The following is a 20,347-nucleotide window of genomic DNA, read 5'->3' on the forward strand; positions in this document are numbered from 1 at the left end:
ACTTAACAATAATTGGTGATTTAAAATATATGAAAAAATTATGGCGGAGGGAGTAGTATTTAATATAGTAACCCTCAATGTCAGTCTTGATACCTTACAATTGTTTAAATAGGACAAGTTTGAGAGACTAGGGATGTATTAAACACTTTGGTTGAGTTTCCATGTAACCTTTAGTTGAAGAATTATACAAATTAAAAGGCAATCTTATGTATTCGGCCTAAATTTAATGGACTTACATTAGCCTATCTATCTAAACACAGTTCTTTAGTTCTAAGAAACCAAAAGGTTGATGTCTGTGAGATTCAAGATTTTGAGTTCACAATTCTATAAAGAAGAGATGAATTTTATACTTGGTAGAGTTCGTTCTCCTCTAGTATTATACTAGCAGGTCGGAGTAATCCAATCGTTCCACCCCATCCCACCACCAAATAAGAATACGAAATGGAATGTTGTAATGCTTTATAAAGCATAGATTTGCATCTCTACAAAACAAAGATTGTGGAAAAAAACAAATAATAAACTGGAGTTTTACAGGACAGTCATCATCTTTACATCTCATAGAAGGGAATAATATCATCAATTTTACAGCAGTTCAGCAGCTGAAACGAACAAGACATTTTTACACCTAGCCCCAACTCGGTACAGGTTTAATCACAGAGGGCAAGGATCTCAAATCCACACACTTAGCCAAAAGATTATAACTCACATGTAGGATTGGGTTCTACCAGAAAGACACAATAGCACTACATTGTTAAGGAGAGGAATGTCAAAATAATTTAAATCATTTTACCATCAAGACTGCATTACCAAGGAGTTTGGTTCACGGCCATGTACCCTCAATCTATATATGCATGTGTGTGGCTGCCCATGGTTTGATGTGAAATCAAACCTGATTGTGTTGACAACATTAGAGCCTGCAGACTCCAAAACATCGAAAGTCTGTGCATTGCTCTTGTCCAGATCATAAATGAACTCCGTCAAAAGAAACATTTTCTCACTATCAGCTGCTAGGTCAGTCCCCTTTTCCTTGTGGAGCCACCCTGATATCCTGCCGTTCTTTGGAGCACTGGACCTATCGTAAGCAACACTCTGTTCAAAAAATCCGGAATTGTTAGTTTTTTGGATACAGAAGTGTAACCACATAGAACCAAAAATCATTTTTGACAAGGTTGTATCCAACCAGCTTATGCGCCAGAAATCATTCAACATAATATTTTTTTTCAGAAAGTACGCAGTAGTATGAATGGAGTCCTAATCACAACAGAACTGTTAACAGTGAGTAGACAAATCTAAAAGTCATGTCATGCTGGGGAAGAGGAGAAGTATTGCCATAATATACTTGCCAGAGCGCATCTATTTAAGCTTTATAATGTTAATGACTCGATTATTCAAGGATTGAAGGCTACAGCTCAAGAGGATAACATAGATTGCTACAGCTCAGAAATCCATTTTTGCCATTTGACCTTTTTTCATCAAGTAAAATGAATCATTGCAGTTGAGTTTTTCAATTTAATTGTTGGGGAAATTATAGTTTATTTGGAGGGGGAGGCTTGCAGAGTGCTTGTAATACTGAAATTGTTCAATGTTTTCATACCATGATAAGCGATTCACTTCCCAAATGGAATAGTTCTCATACAGTTTCATCCTACATTAGCCATTAGGACCTTCACTAAAATATCTCCAACAATGTAATTTAAGGGCCTCCAGCTGTTCAAGCAAGGTCAACATGCATGTTACTGCAAGCCACCCTTTTGCTTATGATCTTTTCCTAATTTTCTTCGGATAAAATCATTAACAGCTTTGCTCAAGGTATGAATATAGTTCTAAGAGGACAGGCACAAAAGTGCATCGTAAAGCTATGTTGCTCGGACTCTTCAAAAATGTCAGCAGGAGCATGTCACATCCTCGAAAAGTAAAGCACTTTTGGAAGATCCGACATGGGCATGGCAACACTTTTTGCGAGTCCAAGCAAGTAGCAACATAGCCATAAATGCTAGAGCTCAAGACTCAAAGAGTGAAGCATCGCAAAAGTAGTTACTGAAAACCCAGAAAGTTCAACATGCCAAATATAAAATTAGCACTTCAGAAAAAAGTACACATTAGTCATTACCACATTCTTTCAAGGCCTCACAATCTCTAGCTTTCTATGGAATTTTCCTTGGTTGCTGTGCTATAAGGCATTAGACACAAACTAACATCTTCATCATTCACAAATGAATGCATAAAGGGGCAGTTTAGACAAGATTCTAAAGTTAAGGAAGCAGTTTAACTCCATAGGAAGCACTGCCCATCATCCTAGCCTTTGAACAACCTGACTTAAATGAGAAATGGTTGCAACACGGACTTCTGAAAACTCAAGTCTTGCTGGCAACAAGCATATTCATCTAAGTTATACTTTTTGTTACATACCATTGGAAAATGTTTTTTATGACCGAGAAACTCGTCTAGGGCCAACCCATGGAAACAACCTCAGACTTCGAGATTTGGGGATCATTTTAGGCACGCCTCTCTACTCTTCTCCACTTAAACATCAGGCTTAATTCAGATGGAGTGGAGCTCAAATCTGTAACCTAAGTCACTAAAACCTCAACCTTCCCCACTTGAACAAAGGTCTGGGGGCACAATTGGAAAATGTTCTATTGGATGAATGCTCAACAACATAAATCCTAATGGTCATTACAAAAGAGTTGCAAGTCTAGTAGCAGCATGTGATCACATACACTATATCTAAGGATATTAAATAAATAGCATTCAATTACTTAACCATTACTGCTCACTAAAATAGGCTAACGAGGCACTTTAACAATGAGAAAGTAGAAAGGTTAAAAAGGCATCTTGAAACCTTTCAATGTGTACGCCAAAAGGTAAAATGTACAGTTGACCTGTTCGAGAACTGGGGGGATATAAACCTTCAATGATGTTATTACTAGTTCAAAGCAACAAAAGGAAGGGGAAATAAAGAGAAAGGGGGGAGGCACTTCAACAATGAGAAATTAGAAAGGCTAAAAAAGGAATCTTGAAACCTTTCAATGTGTACACCAAAAGGTAAAATGTACAGTTGATTTGTTCGAGAATTGGGGGGATATAAACCTTCAATGATGTTATTACTAGTTCTAAGCAACAAAAGGAAGGGGAAAAAAAGAGAAAGGGGGGCAGTCTGTAATCAAAAGGTGATATTTATAGTGATGCTACTGATCAATAGACAGTGAAGTAAGTCCAGACAAATATTCAAACAATATAGACTAGCAAGTATCATTTAAAATTTAAAAGGTAGAAACTGCCATAAAAATAAAGTCCACTTCAACTAATGGAAGAGATCGAATGATGAAGCTGTTCGACAAGCAAAGAAAAAACAACGATGAAATAAAATATAAGCAAACAAGAGAGAATATATCTTGGTCTGAGTGGTTTTGGTCCCTTGACCCGATAAGAACCTAACCAGGAAATTCTCAGCAATCAATAACCATGATGTTCCTCCGGCTAGGATAGCAGCAGCATTAAGCATTAGAGCAGTTATTCGGTTTTGTGAGCAGATTAAAGGTACAATGACTCTAGAAACTGAAACGAACTCTGGCATTTAGAACACAAACAGACACCAATTTTAATGATGATAGTTATGGAAAGGAAAAATAGAGGAAGATCAGGAATTTCAGGTTTATGTGTGAAGACAGAGGTAAAAGCCTAAGAGAGAGATGTCATGAAGGCAAATGAGGAAGTAAAACAGAACTTGTGTTCATGGAGAGTTGGGAAGTTCATAAAATAAAATAAAAAATTGACAAATGGTGCCTGCCTCTATTTTTTGATGCATCTGGAATGAAAGAAATCATAAATTTGGTGGGATCTCAGCTCCATTTCATGTCCTTAAAGCAAAATGTTTGCTTAATCTTTTTGTTGGCTAGACCAGACCCCTGATAACTTAGTTGTGACTATTCTCTGGAATGTGTCAACTCCCTTGTGTTAGGCTAGCATAGTTTTGTTTTACAGGAGCTATCCCATTTTATCACTCTTTTATAACGTTTGATGCATCTTCTAGATGCCTTTGATGAATTTTTCTTACTTCATTAAAAAAGGGAAGTAAAAGACAAGAGTAGGATAAATAAGAACGACTCTAAAAAGGGAGACCAAAACACCTCTGGAACTATTTTTGGAAGGGGGATATTCCTACAAAAGTGAAATGTTTCACTTGGCTAGTGATAAAGAGAGCTTGTTTAACACAAGAAGTACTTCAGAAGAAGGGTAGACAGCTGGTCCCTAGGTGTTTTTTATGCAATTTGACAAGTGAAACTAACAGCCACCTCTTCTTGCACTGTAATTACACTGCTCAAATCTGGAATTTGCTCCTTAGCATCTCAAATCTGAATTGGACAATGCCAGAACGTACATCAAACGTGTTGAAGAGCTGGGTAAGGAGAGGAGGTACCAAGAGCCAGAAGAGATGGTGGAGGTTAATACCATCATGTCTATGGTGGGCAGTTTGGAAGGATAGGAACAGTAGATGTTTCGACAATAGATCCAATTCCATACACAAGGTCAAATGGAATTGTATGGTATCTCTACTTTTTTGGTGTAAACAGTTGTGTATAGTAGATACAGATCAAATTGTAGATTTGATAGGAAGTTTGTAATTGACACTTTTTGGTGGTGGCCAGCATGCCCTTAATGCTGAAGAATACAACCTTACTAGTTTCAAAAAAAAAAAAAGAACGACTCTAAAATATTACATGTCACCGAGTATGTTGTTGTTGTCTCAACTAATACATGTGTATCTAGAGCAAACTTGATAGTGCCAGTAGACTAATTAGTATGAACATCGCTCACATGAGTTTTATCTATCTTCAATCAATTTTCCAGACAACAATTGTTTTTTGTTAATATATACAATCACTATTGTAATGGATCTCCACAGAAAGCTCCAATTATTAAGACACAAGGCATATCAATTGTAGATATCCCTCATCATTTAAAGCACAAACATGAGGAAGGACAGGTTTGCCTCTTCTAGTTAAAGACTCTTACCCAAAAAAATAACCTCTTACTAAGAAAGAGAAGACTCAAAAAATCCAGCCTAGCCCAAGCCTACACTTTCTAATTTTGAGTCCATAAACTTAACTAATGCATTAATTGGAGCCCTAGGTGAGTCTGTGAAGCACACAAATCATAGGCAACCCTAGATGGAATATACTTTTGATCTATTAAAACTGGAAAAACAATTTTGTTGTACACATTTATATGAAAGCTACTTATGCTTCTTTTTTATATTCTCAATTTCCAATATGTTGTCTATACATAAAAGAGATCAATTCATGCTGATACTCCTAACTCCCACGGATCGATTTCAATTGACATCAAAATGCCAAGCTCAAACTTAATTGTGCTCATAATGACTCACATTAATACACCTAGGCAAACATTAGAAGTCATCACAAGCTTTATCATCAGATAAAGAGTTACTCATCACATGCATAGTCACATATACATGTGAAGCTCAAATAAACACACCATACTAAACAATCAGTATCAGTACCATAACAAGCAAAAAAAGAAAACATGATCTATTAGAATCATTATATGATCCAATAGAATAAAAGTGTTACCTTTGCAACATGTTCCAAGGTGACAGCTTCAGGTATAATAGCTGCTCGAAGCCGAATCTGGACAAACCCGCTATCCCCTTTAAGGGGAAAACACTGGCCAGGTTCTCCAAAGCTGGGTGTAAGTATCTTGTCAGCATTGTTACTAACCGCATTCCGGTTAGTTAACCAACTAAAAACATCACCACTACCAGATTTCGTAATAAATGGCTCTGAGTGCTTCACAACACGAGCCCCTCCCGAGGCCAATGCATAATCCACCCTCCCTAATCCATCTGCAGCATGTTTCTCTATCTCTTTCTCCACCATCTCCCTTGCATATACCCGAAATTCATCCAAACTCTTATCATCAATTTCACTGCTACCTTTCATCTTCCTGTATTCCTCCAACATATTTTCTACCTCATCCCTGGACACCCAATTTTTTTCTCTAAATTCACCCATCAACTTCTCCAGATTTTCACTTGTTCCACTCACTTCCTTCAACTTCAACTGCAATTCCTCCACTTTATCATCCATCTTCACACTCAATTCATCTCTCACATTCCTAATCCCCGAATCCAGTTTTTGATCAATCACATCAATTTGTACTTGCATCATTTTCGTAGTTTTCTTAACAAACGACTCCATTTCAGCGAATTTCCCGTCGAAATCCCCAGAAATTACAGCGAGACCATCAGAGTCGCTCGTTTGATAGGAATTCGCAACAAGTCTACGAACCATCTGAACTAAACCAATTAACACAATCACCAACAATAAATTCTTAGTTACAACACTAACCACAGTCAACCACCTCGGCTTAGGCGTCTTGGTGTGCTTCTTCACTGTTGATGCCGAACCGCTAGGGCGACGTGTAGAGGATGTTGGAACATTGGTATGGGGCAATGTTTTCTTCACCACTTGAATCGCATCTCGGCTATCGCTTCTGTAGGAAACATTGGGGGTGGAGATTGGATCGGCTGCCGCTGCTGCTGCTGTGGCGGTGGCTAAGTTGGAGTCGGCTAAATCTAGGGCGGTGGGTTGCTTCTTCTCTACGGCTCGGCGACGGGTTGAAGCCGTGGCTGGATTAGCCGAGATAGAGACTGTAGACGCTGACATTTGGGGGAAAAATTCAGAAGAAAACCCTAAAAATTGAGAGGGAATGTGGAGAAGAAATGTGGAGGGATGTAAAAACTTGAAATATAATGGAAGTGGAATTCGAAAGAACCGATTCGATCCCTATTCCCTTTTGACTTTAAAGCGTTTTAAATTTGAATTTTGAAAGTTCTAAAATTTGCAAACTACCTAAACTACTTACTTAGGGTCGTTTGGTAGAAAAATAAATAATGCAGAGATTAGAACGCAAGAATTAGTAGTGCTGGGTGTATTTTTTATCAAGTGTTTGGTTCACATTGCTTCTAACCTCATTTTGTGTTTAAATTAAAATTCTGCAAAAAACTTCTTTTCAATTATATCCTTGCATTATTGTGAGATTTTTTATTTTTTGTACTCGGTCAAGGTAGATAATTGCCGGACAATATTATATTTTATGGCCTTCTAACTAGCTAGGAGAAGAACAATTTTGTTGTCATGTTTGCTATTTTCTCACTTGGATTATTTGAGGGTAAATAATTGTTAATCTTAATAAATCAATCGCTTAAAAACATTAATTTTCAATTTAAAATAGATAGACCATCTACTTTAAAATTGAAAAGACGATAAAAATCATCTATATTTACATATAAAAATTGCAAGGTGTAGTTTTAATATGTATGCAATTTATAAATTGTTCAAAATACAAACAATTAGGAACCACATATAAAACAACAAATAAAATATTCAATTAAGATCACAAATGTCATGTGGTGATATATTTGTCTTTTCAATTAATAAATGTTAAACAACTCACATTTTAAATATTGTATTGTATTTATTTATTAACAAACAACTCTCTCTAAACAATAAAATATGTAAGCTAATTTATTTAAATAAATTTACTAGTACAAATATAAAACATAAAATCAAGAAAATAAATGAAATAAGTTGAGGGATATTTTCGTCTTTACATAGATAATCTCATGGTATTAAATTCAATGTATTACTAATACCATCACATGGAAGGTATTAGTTATACCTCTTATAATACCATGTAGGGTGTATAACTAATCCATCGATTAGTTATGCTTAGGCCTAAAAATTCTACCAAACATAGTACTAAATAATGCCATACATAATATATGAATTATTTCTCCTAATACCTCCTACCAAACGACCCCTTAGTGTATTGGATTACCATTAGGAAATGTTGCCTAATTTGAATTGATGTGATTATTAGGGTAATAATTATCAACCTAATAATTACTCTCTCTGTCTCTAATTACTTGTCCATTTTTCATTCTTTCGTTGTTCCTAATTACTTATTCATTTTGACAAATCAACAAAGGATTTTTTTCTATCTATTATACCCTCAATTAATTACTTTGAAAAATGTAGAACTTTTTGAAAACAAGTTTTTAATTCATCTACTTCATAATTAATAGGGGTAAAATGGTAAACTGACTATGTCAATAATTATTTTCTTAATAAGTGTGTCAATTCAAAAGTGGACAATTAATTACATAATATAGTAATTATATTTTGAAATAAAAATTAATTATTTAAAAAATTATTCAATAAGAAACTATAAATAAAATAATATAAAAAAATTCATTATTAAAGTAAATATTTTGCTAACAAATTCAAATAGAATATATTTTTGCTTGTTTGTGTAGCTTTTGCAAAAGCAATTATATCTACAGTATTTATTTATTAAGTCAATTTTTTTACTAAAAAAACATAAATTGAAAATCAATTCTGGAGCCCTAATTTCCGACCCGCCACCATTTCTCTTCTGCTCCCAAAGCTTTTTCTTCCGGCAAAAACCCTACTGGTAATTCTCCTCCAGATGAAGATTTCTTAACTTAATCTCCCAATTGACAGGCTGAAAGGATTAAAATTACGACTCTTCATTGTTTTTGCAGAAGCGAGGAGGGTTTAAAATGGACGGTAGCAGCAGCAACGCACCAGTTCAGCAGCTGACGGCGGAGGCAGCTGCACAGCTACAGGAAGGCATCGGTTTGGTGCTATCTAGATGGACTGCTCTACAGATGGCTGTCGAGAACGAGTGGGGTGGCCGAGATACTCGTGAAAAATCCAATCAACTCAATGTTGACATTTTTTCCGCTTTTACACAATCCAAAGGTACTTCTAATTGATTAATACGCCATCAGTTTATTCAATTTATTAGGCGCTAAGTTCAAGAATTAAAAATATTTTTTTAAAAAGCATTACTTTTGGAAGAAACTGAAAAGTGAAATTGAAAAGGAGAGAGTAACATATTAAAGCTAATCACAGTTGCTAATATTGCTTTGTTTCCTCCCTTGTGTTATTTGATTAAAGTATTTGTTTTTTTGTGGGTTCCTCTTTGTTTTGTTATGCAGAAAAAGTATACATGGATGATATAGAAGAAATTCTAGATGAGTTCATGATATCTCTAAATACTGAAGTCAATGATGGCAGCCTTGAGGAGGTATGGGAACCCCTTGTCGGTGTAATTTGAATTATCTCTGTTGTGCTTTTTGGCTGTTAGCCTAACTCAAAATATTGTTAGGAGTGATTTCTTGTAGACAGGGAAATTAAGTGGAATAGTTTTATATATATATATATATATATGTATGTATGTATGTATAGTTGTTTTAATTGTTGTTTTCATGAATGTTATGAGTTCCTGTGTTTGAACTTGGATATTTCATCTTTTTGCTTAGTTTAATTATATATTATTTGCAGTCAGAAGTTTGAACAATAAAAGAGAAGGTATGTATTGAAGTTCGGCCTATCATTGTTGAGCATTGTAATTCTTTGAAAAGATATGTGCTCATCCAATGAGAAACCAGAGTTTTGCTTTGTAGGTTAGAAGATTGAGGCTCTAAGCCATCTCTCTAAAACAAAGAGGAGAAAGATTGAGGCTTTAAAAATGCCGATTGGTCTCTCCCTCCTCAAATGGCTTTTTATGGTTCAATTTCTCATAAGGAGCAATCTGTAGATATTGAAATAACTGTTCAAGCAATCAAAGTTCTTAGATGATGCTTGTTGGGTTCTAAGGCCCATTTACAGTTTTAGAAATTGTGGCTATCAAGGTTCTCTTGAGTCTTGGTTATGACAAACGAATGATGTTAGAAGTGCCAAGACCTTTTTGTTCCCAAATCAATCAATAAATTAATTATTTCTCTATCTTGGACAAAATTGGGGTCAGTTATATGAATCATTTGTAATCGCTCTGCTATATTTAGACCTAAATCATCAAATAATATCTTGTTTAGAGATTCTTTTTGTTCAGTGTGATCATGCATTTCTGTAAGATTCTAGAGTCAAGTCTGATGTATGCTTCCATAACAATTAATATTTGTGATCTCTATCAGGTAGCAGAAAAATTGATGTATATGCATGAAGAGTGTCTGGAAGGGAATTTCAATTCAATCAAAGTGCTAAGGGAAACAAATGTTGGGAGGAAACCTGCTACATATGTCAGACAAGTAAGCATCCCTTTTTATAGGCATAAGGTTGCATAAGGTTCACTGTATCCTCTCATCTGCATAACAAATAGTGATAAAGAATAACTAGTATGTTGAGTGAGTTATTTCTATAGAAGTATTTTAGGCCTCAATCCATATTCATTACAAATGAAGTCTGGGCATATCAGGTATTTGACAAAAGTAACTGTATGAGAATTGAGATGAAGGTTTGTGGGTAATGCACTTGTGTTGCTCGTTCTTAGGAAATAGGAACTTGAGAAGAACTAAAAGAGTACCTTCAAGATATGCAACCACTTTGTAACATAACAACGACAGTTCTCATTCTCACATATGAAAATGGTTGTTAGGATGTGCATGTTACATAACATGGGAGTATATTGATCAATCTACTACTCTTTGACCCCAAATTAGTTAGGGTTCACTATATGAAAATTCTATCTGACAAGTCAACAAATCATTTTATTAATGTAAACCAACAGTAGAAAATGCTGAATATGTTCAATGCGCAAGAGGCAAGGAATTCAATTCCATATCTTATTCCAGTACGGAACTGAGAAACTCCAAACAGTGTGTCTACATCATATACATCAGCCATTTGCACCACAAATATATCAAACCAAACATTTATATTTCACTTAAGGCAGTCTCTTTTTCCCCGTCAAAGTATTTTTGGTTTCTTTCACTACTCACCAGCCACTAAATACACAAAACAAGCTCTGTGACGATGTAGTTGTTCTTGGAATACACTATTTTACCTAAAACATATTCCAGATCAAGTCCCACTGCTGGTTGGTAATCTTGCAGTGAATGAGAACTCATTCGTATATGTTCATCCACGTTCGAATAAAAGTATATCTGCAAGTGTGCATACAAGTAACATTGTTAGTGTTACTTCTTAAGTTCCCTACTTTTCCAAGAGGAAATATAGGGGGATTTGTACTATATGTTGGAGAAGGTAAGGTGTATTTTATAAATAATACGGCATGAAAGCTGTACAAAATCAGCAATGGAGCACCCAAAAAAAAAAAAAGGAGACTCAGGTTGTTCTGTAGTGATTCTAGAACCTGTACCACTATTTCAACCTCATTTATATACTCCTCTTATATTATTTTTAGCAGCCCCAAAATATCTCAGTATGATTCCTGTCATATCTTGACCAATATCATTCCCAAGTGGAAAGTGCCTTGTATTGAAACTATTGCTGTTGCCTGTGTAATTCATCTTTCTTCCTAACAAATTATTTGCAGGCAAATATGCTGTTAGAAAATCTCTATAATAAAGAAAGGAAATACTTTGATAGATTTAAGTGAAGAATGATTGATTTTATTGCTTACTTTTCCAAAACTTTCCAGGATGCTAGTGATGACGATGACAGTAGTAATGATGGGGGTGACAGAAATGAGAACTTGGGCAATAGTTCATCCGATATGGCAATTGATTCAATGGAAAGCCAACCAAGTTTGGGTCAGGATATGATAGTTGAACCCGTGAGAAAGCAGCCAGCTGAAGTGGATCCAGACGGATGGACAACAGTATCTACAAAACGTAACAAAGGTAGAAGGAATTAAGCACTTTAGACCCATGGGGGTAAAACGAAAGGAACTACTGCAGTCCTATACAAATTTTTTTGTCCCCTTGCCTTAAAATGAAGGAATTTTGGAATATTAGTGAAATAGTAGTCGTAATTATTGTGATTGTAGTTTGGTTTTGCTTCCTTGTTCGTCAGCTAATTTTCTTCAAAGATACAATTATGTTATAGTGTAACAATGAATTTTTTGTATTTGAGTGTTACTGGGGCATCATTGATGTTGCTTGATGTAATTGGTATTCCAACTTTTTTCATGACAGAGTTAATGAATGACCCCAAAAAAGAAAAATACTCCTTCAAGACAACCAGATTGTTCTAAGCCATGCCATATGCATGCTTTGAAGCTAACCAACTTAACCAGATATACAGAAGTTAATGGCCAATCTTAATAGCTTATTAGCAGTTCCCTGGTGCTTCAAAATGAAGATTAGTTTCACTCTATTAGTCGTCAGATATTCATTTTTCCATGAACGAAGATTGATGCGGTTGATAATTTTCATATATGTGTCTGGTACTGTGTTGCTTTTTTACCCAAAAATAGAGACTAAGAATTGCACCTGGTACCTAGTTCTGACCGTGTAACTTAGTAGGCGTTTGGCCATGCGATCCCATATCACGATACCAGATAGAATGCGATTTTATGCTGATTCCATCTCATGATTCCATATCATGAGATGTGATTTCATATTCTCCAAAAACCATGATATGTGAGATATTTTTAATACAAAAATTGATCCACAAGTTTATATTTTGTTAAAACAACCCCACATTTATATCTACTAACAATTTATTTCATATGTAAATAAAATTTATAATCACATCATTACTTTTTAAAATTTATTATTCGCACCTACATAAAATTTATTATTCTCACCAACATATAGTCACTTTAACTCACACCAACCGATTGTTAAAGTGATGAAATATTTATGGTCTATGAGCATGAAAATATAGTTGCGGATGATATTGCCCAACAAATGGCTCAAAGTAACAATGTTAGTTCGTCTTCTCGGTCAAATGATCGAGAAATGCAAGTTCAACGTGAAAAAATTGTCCGTATGTGAGAGGATTATATTAAAGACTAGTACACTATAATTTATGTTCAATTTTTTAAAAATTAAATTAAAGTTAGATGAAACAATTAATTAAGTGGAGAACAAAATAGCTTTGTAATAATTTATTATCCGATTTTATAAATTTTTGTTAATTTGATAAGATTGAATAAACAATTGAGGCTATTTTAATAGTTTTACAACTTANATTTTAATAGTTTTACTACTTATGAGATTTTTATGTTTATGAGAAAATATACAACATAAAATTTTTATATCGCATGTCCAAACAAAACTTCAATTTCATCTCATGATTTCATATCATGATACCATATCATGATTCCGTATCATAATATCATATCGCATGGCCAAACGGGCCCTTAATATCCTGAATACTCTAAAACTTTTTACTTTATAGTTTTAGTGTTGATAAACTTCAAACAAAAGTCCATCTTACATTGTGTGTATTTCCATCAGTTCTTATAGTTTTCGCTGTAATGACTGATGGATTTAGCTGGAGTTCAAGTGATAAAGTACAAGTCTCTGCTTCCACCAGCAAAATGGCTGAGAAGTTTATTATTCGAAATAGAGTAAAACAACCCAAAATCCTAGGATCTAATCTAAAATCACCTACACGATTGAAGCTTTTTCTTCTTGTGCTTGTTATGATCATCTAATGCTTCCTGAACATTTCGATGATCAACATCTCAAGACTGGTTTTGGCAGAGCTGAGTATGATATTTTGAGGATCACATCAAAGAGGAAAAACATGAAGATTGCAAAGATAATTAGATAACTTCACATGTCTCATAGCAAATCTTGGGTACCTACCAATGTAGATAAATATTTTGCTGAAAGGTCTAAACAGCAAAACAAAAGCTCCCAACAACTTCTATCCTATAACAATGCCAATGCAATGGCATACGGAAGGGACACAACACAAAAGCACAAAGGACTATTGCTGATTTCTGGCATTCGTCCCCAACATAACCAGAAACTAGCATAAGTTAGTTTTCTCCACCAACAGTGGGGCTTAGACAAAAAGTTGATTAAAAAACAAAAGACTTGTAGTGATATACTACATAGTTTTAAAATTCATCACATTACAGAACCAGAAATTTCCTTTAGCTTAGCAGAAGAACATTGAACTGCGAACATTCTTGTGAAGCCGAGGCAATGGAGGGACTAGAACAGTACCGGCTGTTGAAACTCCACCATGGCTCGAGGTGGCCTCTGAAATTTCATCAAACTTGATAAACTGTGCCACCTGTGCTGCTGCCAAGTGGGCATAACATATAGGTGCAACTGCTCGGAAAAAAAAAAAAAGTTCATCAGATCAGCATAGTAGTAGTATGTTATGATATTCTATATCTTTAACACCTTAAAGCCAGTAAAGAATCATAATTCCAGATTATTCTTACCAACAGAGATGGCTGTGGTACTTCTCTGATACCTGCAGTCAAGTAGTAGAAAAGATAAATAAAATCTCTCAAGGAAGGATTTAACAAGTAGTAGCATACATTCATAGAAGGAGATTGCTTGCTTGCTTACACATAAGACAATGAATGGACCAGCTCTTGCATGTCATCTGCTGAGAATCCAATTTCATCATGCAGAATATGGTAGTGTGTAGGTCTTGTTGTTCCCTGAATAGCAAAAAGATGACAGAAGCTCATCATAGAAGCAACTAAATATGAATTGCAGAGCAGACTCAGAAAAGGGATTTGCAAACTCACAATAGGTCCAGCATGAGCACACATGTAGAAGTCATTGGTCTTTGGATGGCAAACTGCATTGTCAATCACAGTCCCTGGCATAGGAAGATATTTCAAGGAAGTTTCTACAGAATCAATCAATCAATCAATCAATCAAATCATACTCCACTAACAACACAAGCTAGGTAGCTAAAACTACAAACCAGGAGGAACATTATCCGGTGAGTTGGTCTGGAAAAATCTTGTGTGGTGGTTCTTTTGTGCAACAATGACAGTGAACTTTGGAGACCAATCTTCTTCCAGATGATTACAGGCCTAGAGAATACAGTCGTATTTTGTGATCAGAAAGAGATTAGGTTTCAGGGAAAAACTAAGCTGCAGTTACTGCACATTCAAACCTCGATAATCTGATTGAGCTCAATGTTAATGACTTGGTTGAACTGGGACTCACTTACTCCATCTCTGTACATCAGAGACAACTTTATCATTAGCAATGATTACCTTTTAATGTGCAGTAATTAGAAGAAACCAAAAAAATATTACATAAGAAACAGGTTTACTGAAATTATACCTGAAGATGATGATATGCTCAGGTTTCACATTTTTTGAACTAACATAGAAGTCCCTGAGCAGCTCCCTGGAAACAGGACAAACTTCTTAAGCAACAAAATGTATACAAAAAAAAATGTCTAACCACAAACAACTACATTGAGTCAGCATTCAGCAACTACCTGAAAAGGCCCTCATCTTCGGTATCTGATACTTTCTTGAACAGAGAATCTATCATTTCCAGCTTTGGTGACTGTGTACAAACAGCTGCTCGATAGCGTGAAATAAAGGGCCATTGTCTAGAGCTGACCACCTGGTGATCTCAAATCCATAAAGTCAGTGACAATCTAAGACCAAGAGAAGTAAGCAGAGTATAAAATGAGCAATAATCTTTTACTACCGCTGCAATGGATGGAGCATCTGCTCGTCCAGGTGAGCCATGAGAGACATCCATCCCAATAATGATAGTGGCGACTTTGGAAATCTGAGGTAGTGTAGGGGAAAGCTCTGTAGTCAAAAAGGAATTCATGCCGCCCAGCTGCAAAGAAGCACCAGATATGAAATAAGTGTTTAATCAATCAGGAGTCCCTAATAATTGTTGTAAAAACTGTCAATTCAAATCTTGCCTTTGCATTGATTTTCAGGAGCACATTGGTAAGGTACTGATCATTGATCTTTGTAGGAGCAATGCACTGTGTAACAATTCCAAGATCAGCTAAATTCCTTTTCTTCCAGGGGCCTTCAGTATGGAAAATTACCAGGAAAAAGACAATTAAAAAAGATATTCCAACCATTATTATTAAAAATAATAATTAAATATAAGATCCTGAAGAAACCAAGATTAGTTGGTTCTAAGGCAACAACCATAAAGGTCAGAGTTCTTTCTCTCTGGAAGAATGCATAGAAGGAACTGAGGTGGAGCTGGAAGTTTTGATTTCAATTCTTCTAACATTTTCTCAACTCTCACAGGAGCAGGATTTCGCCTGTACTGCTGATTCTCCTCAAAGATATGCTGAAATGGTGGATTGATGAACTGCATTGGTGATGTAACACGTTAATGATGCAGAAAAATAATTTTACACAAACACACACGCATATATTGCACCCCAGAGTTGGAAAGGTACTTACAATTCCTTTCATTTTCCCACACCTTTGTAGATCCATACAAAGCTTACGAACATCACAACGGGCAGAAAAGTTCACAGCTGCCCAACGCTCAAGTTTGACCGGTTCAACCAATCGCTATATTGGGAAGACTCAAATTAAAGGATGAGCATCGACTAATCATGAGGAGAAAGTAAAAAATGATGAGCAAGATACTACCTTCTGGTTAAAATTCCATCTTCCATTTCTAGGAAACAAGTCTTGATCGTCCCCCACCCTCAACTGTAGTAAAAGTAATAAGAAATGTGAAGTCTTGTCAGTCATATATACTGTACAAACTCGAAGTCTATAATCCACAGTGCAACCTGAGAAACATTTAGCAATTCAAAGTGGCAAGAGAACAACAACAGCGGTACATTGAACATTGACTATGTCACCTTTGGAGTTGGCAAGATACGACCATCAACTTGAGTAAACTGATCATTGATTGAAATTCCAGCAGACCCAAGAAGAGGGTCAGCCTTATAGTTGCTGGTCTTTAGAGCCTGCATGTTTACATGATGGTGAAATGCATAGCTTTTATGAAATGAGGACAAGCTACAATTGATTCAAGAGCTTACATCGGTCAATGTTCTCATCCTTTCTTGGGGCTTTTGTCGGGATTTTTCTACAAGGGAAGCTCTTTGTAGATTGGACAGGGCCTTGGTGTAGCGTTGCAGAGACACCAGAGAGCATAACTGACAAGACAAGGAAAAACTGTGATGTCACAACCTTAAAAGTAGCATATTAGCAGGTGTTAGTTGTCTAGTACCTCAAGAGGAATAAATGTTGGGTGCTTTGGTTTCCCAACGTTAATGCAAGGAAAATCTCCAGAATATTGTAAAGGAATACGGCGATGATGAGTGAAATAATCATAAACAGACGTCTCAACCTCTTGCATTCCCCCATCCCCATTTTTCTGCTTTAACGTGAAACTGAAATGCAAAAAAACTCAGATTGAATATGTGCTTGATATCAAATCAGTCCAGAAAATGTGAAAAGGCAAAATGGATTCATAATGAACAAACTGACGTCTGCTCTCTGCAAGGCTTATCACTGAGGCCGGTGATTTTGTATTCCCTATTTGAAGGGCTGGCCTTGATCCTCAGACTCTTCAGCATCCTCTTTGCCTGGACAGAGGAGCAAATATGAAAATTTAGAAGTTACAGTTGCAAGGAAAAGAGAATAAGTACTAGTTACCTTGGACCAATCAATCTGGTAAGGATCTTTTGCATTTTGATTGGCAAGAAGGAAATCTATCACTGCCCCTGGCTTCACAATCATTGTGGTTGACACATCTGCAAATTAAAAAACCATAAGATAGTGATACGGGGGTGAGAAAATGTAGTGATTTTCTGGATAACAATTTACCCATGTTCAATGAAAGGCCTCCCTGTGTGGCCCGGAAGCTTGCATGGAAACCTCGGCATCCTGAAACTCCTCCACCAAGATCAACAAAGTTTCGAGGCTCATTGTGAAAAAAAGACTGGCGCACAATAAGGCAGCCCCTGTAACGAAAAACCACACGAGTTTTAAAAAACCAGAATAAGTTATCACTTATCAAAGCAGAAAAATAAGCAATTCCATACCGTTTGGCAGCATGCTGCCTCAGAATTATGTCAAGCACTCTCACTGCCTCTTGATACTGTTCAGAATCTTGTCCCCGGAGTGCATTTGCAATGGCTTGCATTGGTATTTTTGCAGCATACTTAATAACCACTTTGTATGCCTTTGACCATGGCTGGTTCTTTGATCTTTTCCTATCAACATCACTTGGGCTCCCTCCAGGGCTGCCTCGAGTAGTTCTGTACACATGAAACAAACTTTAGCTGATAAATACCATTGGATTATTTTACAACAAAAGCATATAATAGAAATGCACAAAGAAATTTAGCACTACTGCACCTAGATGAAGAGACATCCTCCAGGACAACATCAAACTCAAACTTGTTCCCAGGCAGTGCACCAATAGTGAACAAGCTCTTCTCCCCATCATAAGCAAAGTCTTTGCCAGCTAGCTCCATTGAATAAGTTTGGTGGACCTTGTCAAGGATTTTTCGTCCAATTCCTTTCACCTCTACGGGGTTTCCATCTTCATAATTTATAGCAACCTGAGGCAATAATGATCATTATTATCTAGTGTAGTTTTAAATATATCAAGTCAAACACATAGCATTGCACATTGTATTTAGCTCAATGAAATTGAATGCAATGTGAATAGATGAAAGCTTACACTATAGTGGAAGAAGTGCCCATCAGAGTTGTTCATCCCTACTCTGAAATGGTTGGTGAGTAGGCGAATCTTCTGTCCCTTTGACCCAGTTCCTTGTCGAGCCATAGGAAGACGGTCTGATTTTGTTGCTGTACCTTCATCTTTTGAAGAGGCCATTTGTAATAACCTAGGACCAAAGGAAATATACTCAATTCATTGATTTATTCAGAGAAGGTTAAAGCAACAGTAATGGAATTGTAAGTGCCATTAGCTTTATAAAATGTTACAGCATCATCTTTCAAGTGGGAAAACACATAGATATAATCAACTCTGCTTTATTTATCCGGTCACTCAGCATACATACACGTAGAGGCACATAATATAGACCAAAGAAATGAAACATGAATAACAGAGGGACTTAAGCTGAAATGAAATGAGAATAGGACATTCAAACATGAATAACAGACTATTACCTACCAATTAACCATCTATATGGTTGATCATTAGCATACAAATATACATTGGCTAAAGAGTGCCACAACAAACAAATTATGAAAACCATACTACAAATATTTTTCCTACTTTAATCGTATATCTATAAGAATTATTCACATCAGTGCAGAATAATACCTAGTAAAGAATCATGACAACATCCCCAAGAAAAAACAGAAAGAAGATGCTAAAATAAAGAGCCAAAAAAGGATTTAGACTTTGGGGAAAAAAAAAGAGAAATTAGTAGCATAATGATGGTTCTTTGAATAATTACTAGTTGTCATCTAGGTCTCAGGAAATTAACTGCAATAAATCTGGAACTACGAAATCTCTATAGAACATGCTACAAATGGTTCTCTATCATATGCAGCTCAAGCTAGGGGCAAACTGCAGATAGTAAATACAAGAAGAATAACATCGTACAAAGTACACTATTGAATTATATTTGGATTGTGGAAGGCCTTCAAAGAGTTTAATAAAGGTAGTGGACTATTCCACTAGTCATGTTAAGGTTTTGAGTTTGATCCTTAGATTCTTCCATATATCCACACGCGAAGAGACATGATTATACATTCAAATTAACAAAAATGCACCATTTCAAACAACTTAAACTTTTAGATTAGCTAGGCACATCTTGCAATATTGTGGTAACAGAAAGATTCAAATGACACACAGTAGTATCCAATTTTCAGACAAAGGGGAAAATATTAAACCACAACATACAGTAAAACTCCAGAAAAAATGACTAGAACATAAGAAGAGTACAACTCTTTAGACCCTTTATCCAAAAGAACAAGTAAATAAAAAGACCATATAAATGAGAGTTTAGAAACTAACAAAAAGACTCCAGAACATGAAGCAGCAACTACAGAATACCTCATGAAGTCATACATGCATAGCAAACATGATTTGCCTAAACAGCATTTTAATTTTCCTTATGATTCCATTCAACAAATACAGTATATTCCAACTCTTCAACTAAAGATTATTAACACATACATGTAGAGTAAAAATAAAAAGTATCTCAATGTATTAATAAGGAGAAACAGAGAGGAAAAGGATATACATTGCAAGTAGACCCTCTTTTTCACCTTCTAAAATCAGACCTCAAAACCTCTGCAAACAGCTAAGAAAAATGAATTATTCAAATTTTATTTGCCTTTGTAAGTAAAGATAAAACCATATCCCTAATCCACTTTTATGCAAAAAGAACTAGAGGACAAATATATCCTTTTTTTGGCAAATCTTTTAGTAAGTGCACCTTCATTTTACAAATGACTAGTATAATTATTAATTTGTACAAAGAAAACAAATCAGGATGCATTGCTACTTAGGGGGGTGGAAATTATCTTTATTGCTGGAGTTGCAGTAGTGGACCAAAAAGAGCTAAGGATTTCATTTTTGGCAAACAAACTCAGAGCACATGGGCTGGACTAGGAGGTTGACTAAACAGAT

General features: G+C 35.7%; 3 protein-coding genes across 3 annotated transcripts; 1 reads left to right on the forward strand and 2 right to left on the reverse strand.

The window, feature by feature from the left end:
- Positions 1 to 502: 502 nt before the first annotated feature.
- On the reverse strand, positions 503 to 6,795 carry LOC125867798 (SUN domain-containing protein 1-like). The gene is made up of 2 exons (XM_049548376.1): positions 5,595 to 6,795; positions 503 to 1,089 (listed from the first exon to the last, which is right to left on the reverse strand). The coding sequence occupies exons 1-2, from the start codon at positions 6,687 to 6,689 to the stop codon at positions 793 to 795; spliced, it is 1,392 nt and encodes a 463-aa protein (XP_049404333.1). The 5' UTR covers positions 6,690 to 6,795; the 3' UTR covers positions 503 to 792.
- Positions 6,796 to 8,394: 1,599 nt separating this feature from the next.
- LOC125867816 (uncharacterized) lies at positions 8,395 to 11,986 on the forward strand. Its single transcript, XM_049548398.1, has 5 exons — positions 8,395 to 8,499; positions 8,591 to 8,810; positions 9,050 to 9,138; positions 10,028 to 10,141; positions 11,494 to 11,986. Exons 2-5 carry the CDS (start codon positions 8,609 to 8,611, stop codon positions 11,707 to 11,709), a joined length of 621 nt encoding a protein of 206 aa, XP_049404355.1. The 5' UTR covers positions 8,395 to 8,499; positions 8,591 to 8,608; the 3' UTR covers positions 11,710 to 11,986.
- A 1,634-nt stretch (positions 11,987 to 13,620) lies between these two features.
- Positions 13,621 to 20,044, reverse strand: LOC125867825 (protein argonaute 4A-like). The gene is made up of 23 exons (XM_049548410.1): positions 19,959 to 20,044; positions 18,422 to 18,587; positions 18,094 to 18,299; positions 17,778 to 17,993; positions 17,560 to 17,696; positions 17,389 to 17,486; positions 17,221 to 17,318; positions 16,961 to 17,123; positions 16,770 to 16,886; positions 16,587 to 16,694; positions 16,369 to 16,431; positions 16,174 to 16,287; positions 15,910 to 16,078; positions 15,672 to 15,784; positions 15,446 to 15,583; positions 15,228 to 15,358; positions 15,068 to 15,133; positions 14,895 to 14,958; positions 14,700 to 14,811; positions 14,518 to 14,591; positions 14,333 to 14,427; positions 14,203 to 14,234; positions 13,621 to 14,086 (listed from the first exon to the last, which is right to left on the reverse strand). Coding segments are annotated over exons 1-23 (2,658 nt in total). The 5' UTR covers positions 19,961 to 20,044; the 3' UTR covers positions 13,621 to 13,910.
- Positions 20,045 to 20,347: the final 303 nt, after the last annotated feature.

The sequence above is a fragment of the Solanum stenotomum genome, chromosome 1, assembly GCF_019186545.1.
Source record: "Solanum stenotomum isolate F172 chromosome 1, ASM1918654v1, whole genome shotgun sequence".
NCBI classification, from domain to species: Eukaryota; Viridiplantae; Streptophyta; class Magnoliopsida; order Solanales; family Solanaceae; genus Solanum; species Solanum stenotomum.